The sequence below is a fragment of the Haliotis cracherodii genome, unplaced genomic scaffold (genome assembly GCF_022045235.1).
Source record: "Haliotis cracherodii isolate W230 unplaced genomic scaffold, xgHalCrac1.p SCAF_10, whole genome shotgun sequence".
NCBI lineage: Eukaryota > Metazoa > Mollusca > Gastropoda > Lepetellida > Haliotidae > Haliotis > Haliotis cracherodii.
The window spans coordinates 20,249,856-20,268,607 of record NW_027266265.1 but is presented as its reverse complement, the minus strand read 5'-3'; the positions used below and the strand labels follow the sequence as shown (position 1 = coordinate 20,268,607).

Below are 18,752 nucleotides of genomic sequence, written 5' to 3'. Positions count from 1 at the left end.
CACGGGATCAGGTGGTCAGGCTGGTTGACTTGGTTGATGCATGTCATTGATCCCAATTGCATGGATCGATGCACATGATATTAATCACTGGACTGTCTGGTCCAGACTAGATTATTTACAGACCGCCATCATATAGCTGGAATATTACTGAGGGCGGCTTTAAACAACAAACGAAGCAAACCACCCAAGTATAGTAGCGGGGTTATAGAATAAGTTTTGCTTCTGATCGGTTTGGGTTTCTGAACTTCGTATTGTAAGGAAAGGCCCTGTGCTGCTCCTAGTTAGCTCACTGTGGCGTCCATCGTCCGTCCGTCGTCCATCCGTCTGTCCGTCTTCCGCACGTCAACAATTTATTCAAACGACTTCTTTTTCTGAACCACTAATAGGAAATTAACAAAATTTGACTGGAAGCATCCGTAGGTGGTTGGGATTCAAAATTGTACAAATGTGGGGCTTACCCCACCAGGGGTTGAGGGGCGGGGCCAAATAGGGGTAATTTGGCAATATTGCTTTAAGCGACTTCTTCTCTGGAACTAAGATATAGATATCAACCATATTTGATTGGAAGCATCCCTAGATTGACACAGTTAAGATCACTGTATAACCATATGTAATGAGAGGAATGCACATATTCTACCAGGACTGGCCCTTCTGTTCATCTGTCTGGCACTCCCAAAGGAGTTAGAACCTTGACCACACCATGTTAACCGATATTAACCCCACCCTAAAATAAACAGAGACATTGTATACATTTGTTTGTTATGAAGAGAATAATACATTTATGCCAATAGGATTCGCCCTGGGATGCAGCCTTGCCTCTTGAAACTTAGATCCTAGATCATAACATGGAAACGGTTCAGATCTTTATGCAACATTTGTAGCTAGAGAAATACACGTTCATGCTGTCAGATAGGCCATCAGCCCCATTTAAATGCTGACAGGGTCAAAATTATGAAATATTTGCAGTATTATATACATGTACAATACAAATGTATATTTTGTCATGATTGCGTAAATACCCAGGTGAGCGATACAGGCCCTATGGGCCTCTTGTTACCCATTGGGATTAATTGACTTTGTGTCACATGCCGTATATTTGTAATGTTTTTGGAAACAGTGAGTTTGAAGGGCAGCCTTGTTTCAGTTAAAGCCCTACAATGTGTATGTGACACTCGCCTTCCCAGCTGACACAGACACACCAGGATTTGCAGAGGAACAGAAATCTAAGGTTTGGTTCATGTTTCTGGTTACTGGTCAACATAAGTGTTTGTTATGCCTCTATTAAGAATCTTGCAATTTCATTGGTTAATCTGTACCATGTTATGAAACAACACATTTAAATGTAGTCCCCCAAATCATGTGACTGACACTGTAATGTAACGGAGGACAGTTTAAAGGCTTCATAAACTTTAAAGTGAATTTTGGTATAACAAAACGAATCATTACTTTTGATATCCTATCTTTGGTGAACCTCATCAAGAGTTATTATTTGTATTATGTGTCATACTGGTAATTTAAGCTCATATGCTGAATTGTACTTGTCTCAGCAATGTTTTGTAGGATAATACAGTATAACAGGTAGTTTTAGAGAGAAAAGAATATCAGTATTATGCAACGTGTATGACTATCTGTGTTGGTGGGCAGCAGCTGAGATCTTCTATCTTTTACAGCCTGCTGAAACACGATTGATATCAGAAACTGCCGGTCTCTTCCAGCCAACAGATGTTGCCCAAACAGTCATTAAAGATGCAATTGTAAGCAATGACACTGTTGTGTTCACCAATGTGACATGTTGATCAATTGATCAAACACAAAATATTTCAGATTGAAGGTTTCATTAATAACCTCTTCTATTTATCATAAGTAACCTATGCTTGTTGTAAAGACTCCTTGTTGTAAAGACTCCTGATGATGCTCATATTACAAGTCACTCGTTTGTCTGGTCCAGGCATCATTATTTACAGATTGCTATGACAGCTGGACCAACAAACAAACAATAAGCTTCTCTATAGTTTGCTGTGATTCCAATAACAAGGGCCACACAGTGTTTCGTGTGAAGACGAGGGGTTCTTGCCCTTATGTTAAATGGGGTCAGTAGGTTCAAATACTACAGCTGAAAACCACAAAGTCCCAAGGACACAGCTAGTTTCTAAAACTTGCTCATTGTCATATTCTCACTGCAGCAAGGTCGTTTCTTCAGCTACATGGGTTTGGATGGCTACATGCTGGCTAACTTGACCTGTGGTATGTCCCCAGTCACATCCATCATGGCGGCAACACAGCAGGTCAGTCACACCAACACGACATGTAGCAGTGAGGCAGCTGAGCCCTCCCGCTTAGAAATGAAAAGGAACTTCATTACATACATACCTATGTATGTAGCTGCATCTCCTGTTTGAAGGTCATGAAAAATCAGTGAATACATGTCAACCTGGTGGTGTATTAATTTTCAACCAATGCTTCAAGTCACAGCCTGGCTCCAGCCAGCCAGACCAATGAACACTCAGATCACATCCGCAGTATTTCTCGTGCAACATGTGCCCCAGCCTAGCGGCCTCGACTCTCCTCATTGCTTCTGTGTCAGGCAACAGTAGGGTTCGCTCAAAGTTCAAGCATGGAGTAGGGCTAAGTTGACTTTCTTGAGTTATACATGGCCTCATTTCAATCCTTGACTAAAACTAGATGTGTTGCTATTACATCGCAAAGTGGCATCATGTATTCATGGGTGATTGAGGAATGTAGTGTCCTCCATGAAGTATTGACGATGCAGCCTCATGGCCCCAGCATATAAGATGCAAGGTTTTTACACATGGCACTCCTCATGACCCGAGTCTGTGTATACACAGGGGAGATCATTATTGGATATGAGTTTAAGATGTTTCCTCTACTTCAAAAAGTTCAGTAGATCTCTATTTTTTAATGTGTTTAGTAACTATTCAGTTACAATTTTGTGGAAATGTTTTGTCTGATTTTGTATAATGTATGATAAATAACCACATAACGTAAGGAAACAGATCAGCTCAGCTATCTAAGACCACTTTCCTATGACACCACTTCTGGGATGAGCTATCTGAAGATCCACCATTTCCTTACAGTTCACCTCTCGGGACAACTACTCAACACTTTCATATTTGTGTTTCAGGTAGCAACAATGGGTTTGTTCCGTGTCATCTCACTGTTCTATCTAGACTATTTCGACCGAATCTGTCGTAAGTGTAAGTCTGAGAGGGAGGACAAAGCTGGCGAGGAGAAGAAGACAAGCTGATACAGACATAGCTACTTGGATATCACTATGTCTGACTTACATAACACCTCCATTGCACACAAGCTGATACAGACATAGCTACTTGGATATCACTATGTCTGACTTACATAACACCTCCATTGCACACAAGCTGATACAGACATAGCTACTTGGATATGACTATGTCTGACTTACATAACACCTCCATTGCACACAAGCTGATACAGACATAGCTACTTGGATATGACTATGTCTGACTTACATAACACCTCCATTGCACACAAGCTGATACAGACATAGCTACTTGGATATGACTATGTCTGACTTACATAACACCTCCATTGCACACAAGCTGATACAGACATAGCTACGTGGATATCACTATGTCTGACTTACATAACACCTCCATTGCACACAAGCTGATACAGACATAGCTACTTGGATATCACTATGTCTGACTTACATAACACCTCCATTGCACACAAGCTGATACAGACACAGCTTCTTGGATATCACTATGAAATTTACTTATGTCTTGTCCCTGCACTTTCAAAGCCTCTTTTAGATGGGCATTTTGATTTCTGAATGAAGAAAATCAACCACTGACATTCTGAACTTTGATTACCAAAACAGAAATATAAGTTACATGTAACATGATATCTACAATATAGTGTTACAGATTGATTCAAATAGCCATTGATTTCACCCCCCATGAATCACAATGTAACTTATGTGCATCTATTTTTAAGTTGTATGAGTATTGGAAGGCATATTTTGCTTCCAGTAAAACACTGATGAGAGCCAAACAACTTGTCTTACATCTGCTTCATACTATTGAATCATGCGCCATGTGTTCCAGATTAACTTGTCCTAACTACTTGAAACTATGGGAGAAAATGTGACTGTTCTATCTTCCTCAATGTCCCTCCAGGAAGCTTGCCAGCAGTGGTAATAGGTGTACTCATCACGAGAATCCTCGCAACACAAAGGGTTGCCTTGGAAAACAGTAAAATGACAACTAAATCCCTTAGATATTTCTTTAACAAACTTGCATTCGTATTTGAATCTTTTTAGAGAAACTTAACATATTACGTAACGCAAATATTATTTCTACAATTAGCCACCATAGGAAGCATTTCTAATGGATATCCTTCAAATGTATTGTCTCCTGATTGCCTTGACTCATTGATGTTAACATTATTTCTTACACATTTAGAAAATGGTTGTATTAGATTCCATAGATAATGCATGTATTAATGCTTGACCATGCAGTGTATATTGTACTTGATAATGGTCCTCTTCTGGGTGGGTTATGTAATTATCTTGACTATTGCTTGACTCATATATTTTTGTACACTTTCTGGAATAAACAGATCTCTTTTGATTGTTGTGTGCTGCGTGAACAGTCAGTCAGTAGAGGAGACTCGTCTCTGGCCATGGACCACCTAGGTGACTTCCAGATGACCTCCATGTCACATTCCCAGTCCTTCTCCAGACAGCAGACAGACCCAGACATCACAGAGTGGGACAAACCAAGCAGTACACAGTAACAAAGGCAACAGTAATCCTCAAGCTGGTATATTAGATATTGTTGTCCATGTGGCACTCAGATACATAACATTCAGATATTAATGACCCACTAGAATAAGTTCTGCAGGCTGCCATTCATTCAGCAAAGAAACCTTGCTCCAATCGATATTTGGATACACTAGAGGCTGAAGGACACAAAGCAGGCCACACTGAAGCCTTCAGTTCGTAAGTGTTGCTATGGCATCAGTCCATCAGTGTGATCTGTAAACAGTCTGGCATGAGTTCATGAGTGTAGAATTTCACCAAACAGCTTGTCCATGAATCCCGTCACAAGTCAATAGTTGCTTTACTCTTGAAGCGTCGACTTGGCCTCTCTGCAGTCTTCACCTTGAAGTGGTTACCATGCACGGTGAACAGAAATCCCTCCACCTTCACTGTGAACACACTGTTCTGCTTGGGGATGTCTGGAACAGAAAATAAGGGTGTCATGGGACAAAGTGTGCGAAATGCAGGGCAGGGTCTCTTTCAACAAAGCTCTAACCTCTATACAACTCCTGTGATCTACATAAACTTGAAAGTCCAAGACAGAACTGGTCCAAAGTTTTACACATTGTCACAACACAATCAATAGTCCAGTTTTTACGTTGATTGTATTCAAACATTCACATTACATATAATTCTCCACGTCAGCATATGTTTAACAGAAGGTCCAGTACACAGATACCTTTGACTCTGTTGTCAGCTGTTATGATCAGGAACATGTTGCGAGATTCCTTAAGCACTATCCCAGTTGTACCCACATAGGATGCACACTTTGACCTTTGAACTGTAATAATGCAACCATGGAGGTCAGCTTTCATAAACTTCATGGTAGCTGTCACATGGTTCTTTTCATTCAAACTGCGAAGGAAGAAATGCATTATAAGGCCACAATACATTAATTATATGATTTCATCCAAAAAATTTTCAAAATAATTTTCCTATTTTATTTGTGTTGACGAATTGTTCAAGGCATATAAATGAACTACATTGTATTGACAGATGTGATTCAAATGAAGCATCAATGTTTGGTTGGGCTGTATGTGGTGGATTTCATCAAGTAGAGTAAGGTGTGAGGTGGAATGTTTGTTAATGAGGCAGGTGGGGATGAAAATCGAATAATTTATCATTGTGTAAGTAGTAGTTCAGGGTTTTACCTTGACATACAAAACTAGGGATCCAGAGAACCGCCAGTTACTAATTTCAAGGGTCCTGTAAAGTAATGAAATTGTGTTGTGTACTGTACAAAGATTTTATAATTACTTTGTTTACAGGAATTTTATATTCCTTGTCAAGAATGTGGTACAAAGATATGTCTTGTTTGTCCCTCAGAACACAATATATATTTTTCTGCTTCCATTCTATACATTTGTGCGTACTGGACGCACATTGCTGCATCACGTAAAACTCTGGTAGTTGAAAAGAGAACATCAGCTTAGAGAAAAGTAAGCAGCAGCATGGCAAGATTCCAGCCAGGACCAGACCACGTTCTACATACCATCATCCAGGCTGGCTTCACCCAGCCAGCTCGGGATGCACACAGATCCAGGCAGTTTTAAAAAGGGTGGTGGACACTATGACCAAGTCACGAAATGAACAAAGACACCAAGTTCAGGAGCTGGATCAACCAGTACATATCTGAGTATTCCTACTCAGCGGCCATCAAGACCAACAAATTCTCAAATGTAATCATGTGATGAAACCAGTAATGATGATGGTTATTGAAGAAAAGGTATAGACTACAGATTGCTCATAAAAGTTGACTTGATTTCCATATCCATAAAAGCTATAATCAGTGAATGAATACATACACATAACTTGAAAATAGCATCCAACACCTCAAAAACTTCCCATGAGGTCACTGGTGAAGTAAACATGATGGCCTTAGATCAAAAGTTTGATGTCGGATAAAAATCTTAATGTCTTAAGTTTAGGGGTGGGGGTGTTAATGGCCCTGCAAGTTTTCCATCCAACAAAATCAATTTATCTGATTTCTCAATGCTTGATAATAGTAACTAAAGTAAGCAAACACTATGATTCTATTTTCATCCATATGCTGTTGGTTGTCTATAAATACATCCAGTCTTTTTTCAAGGTAGGGTTTTGTCATCACAAGCAATAGTCCATCCAGTGCAGTGTGTAATGTATAAGGCCACACTGTTTTAATTTTATGTTTCACATATTTATTCCAGCTTTTCCACACATACGGTCGGTCAAAATAAAAATAAATAGTTATGTCAGTCATTTATTGATTTATATGAAAGTCATTCTGCCTTTGAGTTAAATCTGCAGCTGGTTTCTTGAATCCCTGATAGTGATGTAGACATGGAATTTATATATAACATTATATTTTGTAAAGAGGGTCCATACTGCAAGCGAAAGACATAATAAAAATGAGCATTTCTTGTTAATGCCAGTCCAATAACCAAAACCAACCGCTGTAGACACTTTGCTTCTTTTATTCTTCCTCAGCTTACACCACTCACACAAAAACAACCTGTCACGCTGGCCAGCACATGCTCACACACTTTTTCACAACTCAAGACTTTCCCATCAGCCCCACTTCTGACACGCGCAGTGGGACTAGCTTAGCAGATGATATATCAACATTCAATACATTTTCTTTTTCTATTTTTCTTCATTACTTGCAAGCAGAGAAGTCAGTGTCAAACATTGTTCATAAAAATCTGTAGAGATATTAATGTTTTCAAATATATTTAAGGACTTTATAACTTATATTTAAAAGAATACAATGTACACGGGCATGTGAAAGGCAATCTCAGGGGTAGACTTCCCTCCTGCCTTGGGGATTATTCTGCCCCATACTATCACTCACATGCATCTTTTAAACTATCACAAAGTCACCATCCATCAATTTTGAAGACGTCCAGTTTGCAACACACTCAAAAGCTGAACCCCAGACGCTCTTCTTTTTGTCATTGCGTTGACCAGGAATCCACTTGACAGAGGTCACTTCCTTGTTTTGTAGAGACTGCTGAATTGTGGCAATATCCAGTCTCAAACGCTTGTCATCAACAAGACTGGTTGAATGTACAGCCTCCACCACACTTCTGTTATCAACAAACGCATGAATGTTAAACATACCTGTCATGCCTCTCATGCCTGTCATTTCTTCAATGTGTTTTCTTAAATAGATTGCATCTTCAAGTCCTTCCTGCAAACTCAGTGTCTCTGCAGCTATTGTAGATCTCACTACTATTTTTATCTTGCCAGCATGTCATGCAATTATTCTCCCCAACAAGGAAAATCACATGTGCTCCAACACTACTCACACCATCACATAAATTGGCATGTGAGGCATCTGTGAAAACCACAAGTTTCCAACTAAAAGAATTCCCAATGTACGGAAAGTAAATCTTTCCTTTAGAGTCTTCAATTTCTGAATCACTTTCACAGCCCACAATAGATCATCCACAATTCCACTCTTAAACTTTGTGCTGAGTTCAATCATTTCGAATGCAAGGTCAGGCCTAGAACCTTGTACAAGCCAGTTGAGCTTTCCAACAAGACTTCTGAGCCTGGTATGCTCATGAGGATTGAGAGGTTCATGTTTCTGTGTCTTCCTTTGTAATGAAATGTTTCCTATCTCCAACTCGTCCACATACTCTTGTTGATCTACCATGATTCCAACAGGATCTTGTGTGATTTGAAAACCCACATATCTAAACTGTCCTGTTTCTATTTTTCCTGCTAAGAATTGCACCTGAAGCTTCATAATCACATTAGCCTCAAAATACATCTGTCCACAATGTAAAAAGTCATCAACATGACTAACAATCATACCGATAAGACAACCATGGTCTTGCATATAAAACAAAGCAGGGTCAAGTGAAGATTGCACAAACCTCAGTTGCAATAATTCATCTCGGACACTTTTGTAGAATTGCCTGGCTGCATCATTCAAACCATATAAACAATGCTCCAACTTCCATATGATTCCATTATTTTTCATTTCAGCTTCCTGATGTGGAATGATGAACACATCTCTATCAAATAATTTGCCTTGTAGAAATGCAGACTTAATGTCAGTGGTTTTTACAGTCCATTTGTGATAAGCTGCCAAAGCTAAAAACACTTTCAATGCACTCTTTCCTATTGTTGGAGAATCTCTCTCTATTTCCACATCTTCCTTAAAACCTCTGGCTACAAGCCTGGCCTTGACTTGTTCTCCTTTCTGACATATTACCCATCTGGTTGAAATTCTATTCTGCCCACAGTCCTGAACTTCTTCATATGTATGAAACTCTTTCAACTTGTTCAGTTCTTCTAGTTTTGCTTTAACACAGTTTTCTTCACCATGTCTTTACTTTGGAATGGAAAAATATTCACTTTCTCTGGGATCACACGCTTCCAGCTATCAACACGTTCCAGATTTACACTCATTGTTTTTTCTCCTCCCTCTACTTGCACATTACACCAGTTCCTATTTTGACCTGAAACTTTCCCTGCTTTACTTATTACTGTGGAAAAATCACCCAATCATCTGAGCTTGTCTCCCTGAACATTATCTGATCATTCTTACATAGACTGATAGTATCAACACTTCCACCATCTGTGTTGGCTGTCTGACGATCTGAAGAGACAGTCACATGATTGTCACACTCAAGCATTTCAAAAGGTAGATTTTTCAAAATGTCATTTTCAAATTCTTGTCCTCAAAGATTAGCCGCTTCACACTTTTGTTCACCAATTTCATGTCCTGCCTTAATCAGTGTTTGGGGAGACTCTTACAAATACACCACCATGATGCACAAAAATAACCTTACCGTCCTGGAAAACCACCTTGCCTGGACCTAACCATTTCTCACTGCCTTCTCGTTTGTAATAAACTTGTTCTCCATTATTGTAGATTTCCTCTGGTGCTCTAATTTTGGATCGCAAAGCTCTACATATCCGCTCACTTGCCTCCGACTCCATGAAAGCCTTGCGGGTAAGATCAAAGCATTCAAATGCTGTGCAAATGCCTCACTTCTCATCACACCATCCAGGGCAGGAACACTATCAGTCATGATATTCGGCAAGTTGGGATTTTGTCCAAACACAAGCTGATAACTACTATATCCATGCCACATTTGTAGTGCATTTCTGGCCACATTTGTTGAGCATTTCTGGCCAGATTTGCCCAACACAAGAGAACATTCAGTGGAGTTTTTGGACACTCTTCTTCCATCTTTGTGAGCATCGTGTCAACGACAGAATGTATCCTCTCACACAGACCATTCTGGATTGGACTCTCGGCAGCAGTGGTGCGAACCTTAACATTCAGTATACTGGCTACCTCTCTCATCTCGTCAGCACTGAATTCACCACCATTATCTGTTAATATAGCTTGCATGACACCAAAACCTGCACCGATCCAATGAGTCATAATTTTGTCAATTACTTCGCTAGGTGTTTTTCTTTGAATAAACACAGAAATGGTAAGTCTTGACCACATGTCAACCAAATGAAGAATCCACCTACTTCCCCACTTCTTCAAATCCATTGCAACTGTTTCATTGCACTGTGATGCCATTGGCAGGGCTACAGCAGGTATGGCAGGTGTTCTTGTATAAGCTTTGCACATCTGACAATTTCCATAAATTTTGCTGATTGTGTCCTGGAATTCATCTCGCCACATTCCTGCATCTTTCATTTCAGCAACAAGTTTCCTTTCCGGTGGGTGGGTGAACTCTATGTAACTTGAGAATTACCTTGTAACGCTCATCATCTTCCATCTTGTGTAACAATACACTATTAACTTCTTCAACAGGCATTTTTTCATACTTGTCTATGGAAATGCAGTAATGTCCTGATGATGTGTAATTTAAACTAACTTTTTCACCAAGGATTTCTGCTGAGTCATGTTCCAAGTCTAATTTGACACATGCTTCCTTCATTGACCTTAGGGAAAGTAAAAGCGGAATTCTCACATTCTTTCCTTCCATAAATGCTGGTAATTCATAGCTACCTTGTGACTTGAGTTTTTCACCTCCACCGAACTTAAACATTTTCACACCTTCACATCTTGTAACTGTATCTCTATCCTTCTTGTCCAGCGAGTCCATATACCCTTCCAACCACATTCTGCCACATACTGTACTTGAACATGCACTGTCCAATACCGCACAACATCTTGCATCATTGCCTAACTGCGCCGTGTTATCTTTAATGTTTGCTGTAAACAAAATGACCTGTCCAACAGTTTCTTCATTTTCACTTCCACCTTCAACATAGTGAACTTTAGACATATTTTCCTAACTGTGAGGACAGTGTGCAATTAAATGCCTGAAAGACCCACAGGCCAAACATGTCAAAGTTTTCCCATTGGTGCCAACTGGATTCATGTTACGCTCTGGCTGTCTCAATCCTCTCCAGCCTTGTCTTCTGCCCCGAAAGCCACGTGCTCTGCCATGCATGTAACTTCGACTCCGACTTCTGACAGAACTCGTATACTGATTGGCAAAAGCTTCCTCATTGTCATGATTAATGATGTTTGAGGATTCAACTTTAATTGACTGCATACCATTTCCTCTATCACAAGACTGTTGTCCTAGACATTTCTTCAAAGATAATTTGGCCTGTTGATATGAAGTGGCTTGGTTTGTGTAGTCCATACCTGTCATCACTAACATTTTTTCTTCTTTGGTAATTTTAGCACATTTGAGAAGTTCGAATGCTAAGATTTCCTGTGGCAGACTCATTCTTTTCTTTAATATCTTATTATATTTTTGATCAAATTTGGAGATATATTCATTGATTGATTGCCCCACTTCCCTAGAAAAATCTTCAAAATCTTCACATTTTTCAAGACTATCAATAAGATCATCTTTTCCAAGCTGAGAGTTAAAGAAAGCTATCAGAGTTTCAAAACCATTTTTTTCGTTTTTCAAATCTTCAAGAGGGATGTTATCAAATACTTTCTCTCGTATACCACATTCATTTTCTGGGAGTGATAAAGCTAATACTATTCCTTGTTTCATTTTCTCATTTCAGCTCCTGTCTGTATCTCTCATAACTTTTCCCTTTGCAGAGTTCGGGGGGGATTCAGTTTCGCTGCCATTCTATCTTCTAATCAACAAAATGTCAACACTCCAAAATTTCCAGGTTTCGATCTCTCCGAAACACACTTTTATCTCACTGCATCAATCACAAAAATTACTTGTTTGTTGAAATACACTCACAAATGTGTGAGAAGAAGTGATATTTATGTCTGGGAATTATCAATCCTTTCAGCAACCACGCTCTGCTACCATTGTTAATGCCAGTCCAATAACCAAAACCAACCGCTGTAGACACTTTGCTTCTTTTATTCTTCCTCAGCTTACACCACTCACACAAAAACAACCTGTCACGCCGGCCAACACATGCTCACACACTTTTTCACAACACAAGATTTTCCCAGCAGCCCCACTTCCGACATGCACAGTGGGACTAGCTTAGCAGACGATATATCAACATTTCTGATTAAATGCAATGTTTTTATACTTACCTGACGCTACACAGTGCTTTAGCTTCCCTACCTTATACAAACAGACAGTACTGGAACGAAGAGTCAGTTTAAAAAGGCTACAGCCCTTGCTTCAGCATCCACAAGTTATTCCCCTTGGTCCCTACTCCTCATATTCTTCACTGGATGACATCAGATGTAGAGTACACAGTGGTGCCAACGGTAAGGGAGGAGGAGGAGGAAGCACAACAAAACGGCCCGGCAGAAAGTCAAGGGAGAGGCTCACAGAACAGCAGGCAAGGGGATAAGATGTAGGTCAAGCGCTCTCGGAACAGAATGGTGGTCTGAAGAGAGAACATCGCTTGACAGAGGGAAAAGGCAAGGTCTGGCTCAAAAAGAGGGGGGAAAATGGGACCAAAACTTTCCTAGGTATCAACATAACAGTAAGAGGAACAGCACAAGGGATGGTCCTACCTTGGCATCAGATGTAATTCCCATAGCAGAGGAAGAAGGGGGCCTGACAGGTCTGAGCGCAGAAATGGCTGGAGAAACTGCTGAAGGGGACGCAGTTGAAGACGACCCCTGGACGTCAGATCCTGAGCTGAGGTCAACAGCCCACTGGCGGAGATAGAGAGGTTGAGAGAGGGCTCTCCGATCTGGAGGAACCTGTATCTAGGAGAGATCTGTCAGAAAGAGACCACCTATGAAAGAAATGGCGAGAAGGAATCAGATCCGATTTCTCCATGTTGATCATCCAACCCAACCGATGGAGAAGGCAAAGCGTAAATTCGTGCTGAAGATTCAGGGTTTGATGGATCCTGTGACCGAGGATGCAGTCGTCGAGGTAGGCTCCAAACTGAATCCCTCTGCGGTGAAGGAACGCAATGATGGGATGGGTTATACATATGAATAACCATGACATGGAGACATGGAAATGCCAAATGGGAGGTCTTTCCACTGAAAGTGATGGCCCCGGAAGATGAAGTGGAGGAAACGACGATGTGTTGCCTGAATGGCAACGTGCAGGTAGGCATCCTGGAGATCCAGACTGATGAGGTAGTCCATCGGTTGAAGGAGGTGGCACAGAGACTGGATGGAGATCATCTGGAAATGTGGTGGAGGCGTGAAATAATTGAGGTTGAATAGCACCAGATTGTGGATCATTCGTAGTTTGGACGAACCATTCTTGGGCACCAGGAAGACTTGGCGGAAAATGGCAAAGGGAGTTGCCAGTTGTCAGGCGTCCGAAGAGAGTCACTTCCCTCGCTGGTCCCCGCCGGGAAAGCGTCCAAGTTGGGGGGCTTTGTAGGTCCAATCTTTTCTGTGGGACTGTCATTAGGGCCAAAAAGAAGAGGTCTTGCTCTTCAAACTAGTTCTCTTCCCAACGTATGATTTTCGCAGCTGAGAGAGCTGAGAAGAAATCAGATGTTCCATGTTACTAAGGAGACAAAACAGTTGTTGATTAGTATCACAACACTGGGCCTCCTTGGCAACAGTAGGAATCTCGCCATTGAAGAGAGCTGACCTAGACCATCAATTGCGTCTTGTACAACGGATCCCAGGAGGACTGTCTGAGCAAGGCAGGGCGTCTGGTGATGGTGATGGATCCAAGGCAGTATTGTACCTAAGTGGACATGTGTACAAGTTGATGCTGTTACCAATCCAAGACAGAAAGGACCTGGTCATTAGCCTCGGATGGATTCTTGTCTAAGCAGTCGTGTATGGCCGAGTTGGCGGAAGCCACCGCGGACAGTCGATAAAGAGAGTGACGGAGAGCGGTGTCCATTCTTCCAAGTTGAGAATCTGTCATCGGAATCGAGGTACTGGGTTGAGAAGAACCAACGAGCATCCAAACGTCCGAACAGGAGGGTGGACGTTGGAAAATTCCATAGAGTGGAAAGGATAGTGTTCCTTCCGAAATCTCGGAACTTGAATCAATGGTGGACAGGTAGTGTCATAAAAGCAGTGTTCAATGACATGTCCACATCAGCTACCTACTGGTCACATGGGAGGAGAACTTCTCCAGACTCCAAAACTCTGTGCTCCACTTGGGCGGAGTGAGAGACTTTGTTATAGTCTGGTACAAAATGTTGCTCATCATCCGAATGGCCAGATGACGAAGTACGCTGAGTAGGCGATGATCGGCGAGATAAAAAAGCGTCCTGGTGACTGTACAGCGACCTATGGAGCTGGCGACAATCCGGCGAACTCTGGCGATAGCTGATGACGATTAGGCGATAGCTGACAATCCGGGAAGCACTGGGCACAGTTCGGTGAAATGAGGCAACAGTCTGGCGCCGGCTTGTGACGATCTGTTCCATGTACGCATCTGTGCATTAGGGCAGACAGAGAAGAGTGTTAGGAGTAGGGGCCAAGGGGGATGGCTCATTGAGGCTGAGACACAGGCTGTAGTCTGTTTAAACTGTCTCTTCCTTCTAGTACTGTCTGTTTGTATAAGGTAGGGAAGCTAAAGCACTGTGTAGCGTCAGGTAAGGTAAAACATAAATATTTTTATGTTTAATTTATTTCTTATCCAGCAGCTTTACAATAAGGGTGGCAGGCACGTGAAACGAAAAAAATAAAATGAGTGGTCTAACGGAAGATTTGATCTTTACAAACCCTACAAATGATTGTCAACACCTTGTAAATGAACTTCATTTGATAAACTTTCTTAAAAAGCAGGACAAAACATGAGAATGCATGACAACAGAGGCCACTAAACTCAGGAATTCAACATTTTTAGAATTAAGTTTGGGGGGGGTAGCAAGTATGTCTCAAATTTTATGGAACTACGTTTTTGGTCCGACATCGAACTTTTGAACTGGTCCCTTAGGCTAAGCTAAATTACAGGTCAAAGATTTCAGTAAGGTAATGTGGCTTAAGGCTGCAGTAAGCATTATTCCAGCTATATTACAGCAGACTAAATAATTGAGTCCAGACCAGGCAAACAAGTGACTGGAAGCATGACCCATGCAACCTGTGGATGATGACCCACACACAACCAGGCAAGCCATAGAGTCGATCAAATAGTGCCCATTTATGTCTCATCATACAAGCATGAGGGATATATGGTCTGCACTGGGATCCTCCCCAGTGGAAAGATATGAGACTCTACCAAATACACCACCATGTTGTCAGGGTCACAAGATTACTCACTGCTGGAAGTCTATGAGGTCTTTCACGTAGCTTGTCCACAGGATATTCAGGGGGAGATAATCCTCATACCTGTGGGAAGCATGTATTCACAATATCAGAATCTTTACAGAAAATACAATTCTATTTTTTTTGTTGACCTGATATTAAGATCTAAATCAATGTGGTGTTTCAAGAGAAATATCCACAACACATGTTTCCATCTCAGAAATAACAACACACCTGATAACAAGTATCTTATCTGCATCAACCCTTCATAAAGGTACCCGCATCTCTACTGATAAATTGAACATTTGAAGAAGTCCTTCATTGACAGTTCAGCTTCTTAAATGCTACTGAGGGATAATTAATTTCAAAGAAAAGGGTGAAAAGCTCTCATTGATCAGTGTTAGTAAGCAGTATAGTCATGTGGCCTGGCGGCACATGATTATAAATAACTTGCTGGCACCTACAATAATTGTGAAAACACGAAACACCCATATCTATTTTACATCTTGTTACATCTTACTTACTGGACCTACTAATGTTGCTGTAACTGGCATTCATGTCAGAAGTCGAGCAACAGGTTCTACAAGGGGTGGCTGAAAAGAGGGAGCCTAAAGATGAAGGCGTATTATACACCCACAGTTTGCATGTATTAAGTGCTGTACTTTCCATACATACAGGCTTCATTTGAACCTAATACGCAACAGGGCAGCATATTTGTGCTGACATCAAAGTGACGAGGTATTCTCTGTTGATCAAAATCGACACAAAATTGAAAATTGTATATTTATTAGTTATCCTATCGCATGATATGCATTTCTTCCTTCTTTTCCGATCTTGGTGTTCAAACAAGTTCTAAAGCAGGTTTCCAACTTCCAATAAAAACACTTCACCCCAACACATCCCAGTAATCACCTTGGTCACCACTTAAAGCCAATGCGAGCTGATCACATGACAACCCCGGCATAATCATTCTCTTTCCAAGAGCGTACAGGCTGGTGTACCTGTGATGCAGGAATGGTTGGGTGGGCGTTTAGCATGTGAGACAGGATAAGTATATAAATAAACAATTTCTAGTAAAAGGTTCAAATTTTCATATGCATTTATCCCATGGTTGGAGAGCAGATACCCTAGCCTGTAAACAGACCTCAACCGTGAAACATGCACAAGGAAGCTGGTTCTAAACTATGATCTAATCCAATGATTGTTATAATGTTTAGTGTCATAATAGACAGACTTGTGTATGGGTTGCTTCTAAAACCCCTTTGCGCTACTAGGACAGATACAACATGATATCCAGTAACTCATGTGTTTTGTGGTTTTGAACAGGATGTCAATCTATTGAACAGCCACGCAGCTTTGAACTAGGGGAAGCTTATCCAGCCACGACTTTCACAAAACCGTTTACGAGGGGGAGTGGATTACCCCTTCTCCGGCCAGTATGCTCTATAAGACAGTCCTCACTCAAAATGGTTTGATGGACCAGCTTGGCATCTCTTGATGCGTTGTCAAAGCCATCAATCACTACCGCAGAGACTGAATGAGCTCAGAACAAGGGAACAATCAACCATACCACTACGGGTCTTCGATCCAAGGTGATAGAAAAGAGAAGATAATGATGGAGTCTTCATGTGGTCAGGTACCTGTTCGTGTTCGGACCATTGTTTCTAATGGTGACCACAGTGACGACTGTGATGTGTTGGGGTGAGGTGTTATTGTTTGAAGCTAGAAACTTGTTTTAGGATCGTTTCCACAAAATGAAGAAGAAAGAAATGCAGAGTGAGTTTTAAAATTTGTCTACTGGACTGTTATCAAGTACCTCCAGCTGAAAGGGCCAACTCAAACAACCATCCATGTGGAATGGTGTCAACTTTAGGGAATAATACTCTTTCCTTTGCCACTGTTTAGAGGTGGACAGCATTGTTTGCAGAAGTTTGTGGACCTTGGAGAGGTTTATGTTGCAAAATAATTAGCAACCACCTCCATCAACGCAGTCCATCATAGTTCGGCTCAGAACTTTTCAGTCACCCCCTGAATTTTTCTGAAATATTGTCAGTCTCCTTTCTATTACGATAAATACGCTGTAACCAATCGCTACCATAGCTTTGTTTTAAGTCTTCCACAAACAGTTTAATGCTTAAAAATAGCTGTCCAATCACATTGCTTCTACATGCAAGAGAAATTCAGTGCAAGGTTAGAGACAGGAGTGATGGTAGTTGTGACATCACTTCTGAAATGAAGCTATGGTGGCGAAAAAGTCCAGGGTATTTATCAAAATAAAATGGAGATGTTATACGAAGTCGAAGTTGCCATTTACTGTCCTCTTCTTTTACTTACCTTTGTTGATCCTTCTTGATGTCAAACAGCTTGAGTCTCTTCCTGTCCTTGTTTGACAGTCCCTTCTTACCAACACAAGCGTCCTTAACCTTCTTCCTTTTCCTGGCATCCAGGAACTCAACCCTGTGGCTGATGTCACCCTCCCCCTGCTGCAGTCTGCGCACTGGTAGGTGCTTCTCCAGGAACGCGGTCACAAAGCCTTGCTTCTTGATTGGCTGGAGTGAAGAGATTAAATGCAACAAGTTACCATGTGTTATACATGCAGAACATAATATCACATTAAGCCTGGTACTCATAATCATTTTAGGTATCGACCATTATAAAATCTTAATTTTCCTTTTCAAATAACGATGCATAGGGGTAACAATTGTTATAAAGCATGTGGAAAAATTCTCATTTTCAGTGATCAATCCATTTGCCCTGAATACCTAACATGCTTTATATATACTGATTATTTATTTAATACTTCATTTGGCCTAATCACTGTACAAAGTATCGGTATTTTGAAAACAACACAGATCATTGTTTATTATTGTATTCAATTCAGTTGTCATATGTACAAGAGTCAAATCTGAAATATAGATATGATAGGCACAAACTGTCCTTTCAAGTTCCTCAACAGAACATAATCTTTTCTACCTTCAGTCCTAATTCATGTCCATGGATCTTGACTGACAACGGGAGCTGACTGTATAGAGTATCTGCAACAACAACATGTTGGACAAAAAGTGAACCCACCAATACATGTATGCGAGCATGTCCATCAACATGACGTAATATACATCAATTTTATATTATTTCTTTGTGTAGGAGTTCTGGTCGGTAGATCTAGCTAAATAAACACCAGTATACGAATAGTACTACCTGTGGTGGCTTTAGTTTCCATTGTTGGTCTTTGGTCTATTTCAGACATCACGAGTTACATAATTTCATTTTGTCAAGCGAATCGTGGTTCAGAATATATCAACAGCTTCGCTCTCTAAGCCAATGCTAGGTTTTCAATTTTGAAGGAAC

At 40.8% G+C, this 18,752-nt stretch overlaps 2 protein-coding genes across 2 annotated transcripts in view; one reads left to right on the top strand and one right to left on the bottom strand.

Moving 5' to 3' along the window:
- Positions 1 to 4,609, top strand: part of LOC139454187 (3-dehydrosphinganine reductase-like) — a 25,809-nt gene extending 21,200 nt beyond the window's left edge. The window contains exons 7-10 of the mRNA XM_071235751.1: positions 1,145 to 1,228; positions 1,671 to 1,754; positions 2,184 to 2,285; positions 3,143 to 4,609. Coding sequence (XP_071091852.1) covers positions 1,145 to 1,228; positions 1,671 to 1,754; positions 2,184 to 2,285; positions 3,143 to 3,265 — 393 coding nt within the window. The 3' untranslated portion in view covers positions 3,266 to 4,609. The remainder of the gene's footprint in view (positions 1 to 1,144; positions 1,229 to 1,670; positions 1,755 to 2,183; positions 2,286 to 3,142) is intronic.
- Positions 4,268 to 18,752, bottom strand: LOC139454188 (ribonuclease P protein subunit p29-like). The gene is made up of 6 exons (XM_071235752.1): positions 18,603 to 18,752; positions 18,378 to 18,439; positions 17,739 to 17,953; positions 15,420 to 15,488; positions 5,499 to 5,674; positions 4,268 to 5,238 (listed from the first exon to the last, which is right to left on the bottom strand). The coding sequence occupies exons 1-6, from the start codon at positions 18,649 to 18,651 to the stop codon at positions 5,102 to 5,104; spliced, it is 708 nt and encodes a 235-aa protein (XP_071091853.1). The 5' UTR covers positions 18,652 to 18,752; the 3' UTR covers positions 4,268 to 5,101.

What these genes read in the sequence shown, in the direction of transcription:
- LOC139454188 (XM_071235752.1), bottom strand. Translation starts at nt 18,651, where the DNA reads ATGTCTGAAATAGACCAAAGACCAACAATGGAAACTAAAGCCACCACA. An exon ending in GACATGAATTAGGACTGAAG is followed by an intron (nt 17,954 to 18,377) that starts GTAGAAAAGATT and finishes TCTTCACTCCAG; the next exon opens with CCAATCAAGAAGCAAGGCTT. An exon ending in AGCTGACAACAGAGTCAAAG is followed by an intron (nt 5,239 to 5,498) that starts GTATCTGTGTAC and finishes TTTCTGTTCCAG; the next exon opens with ACATCCCCAAGCAGAACAGT.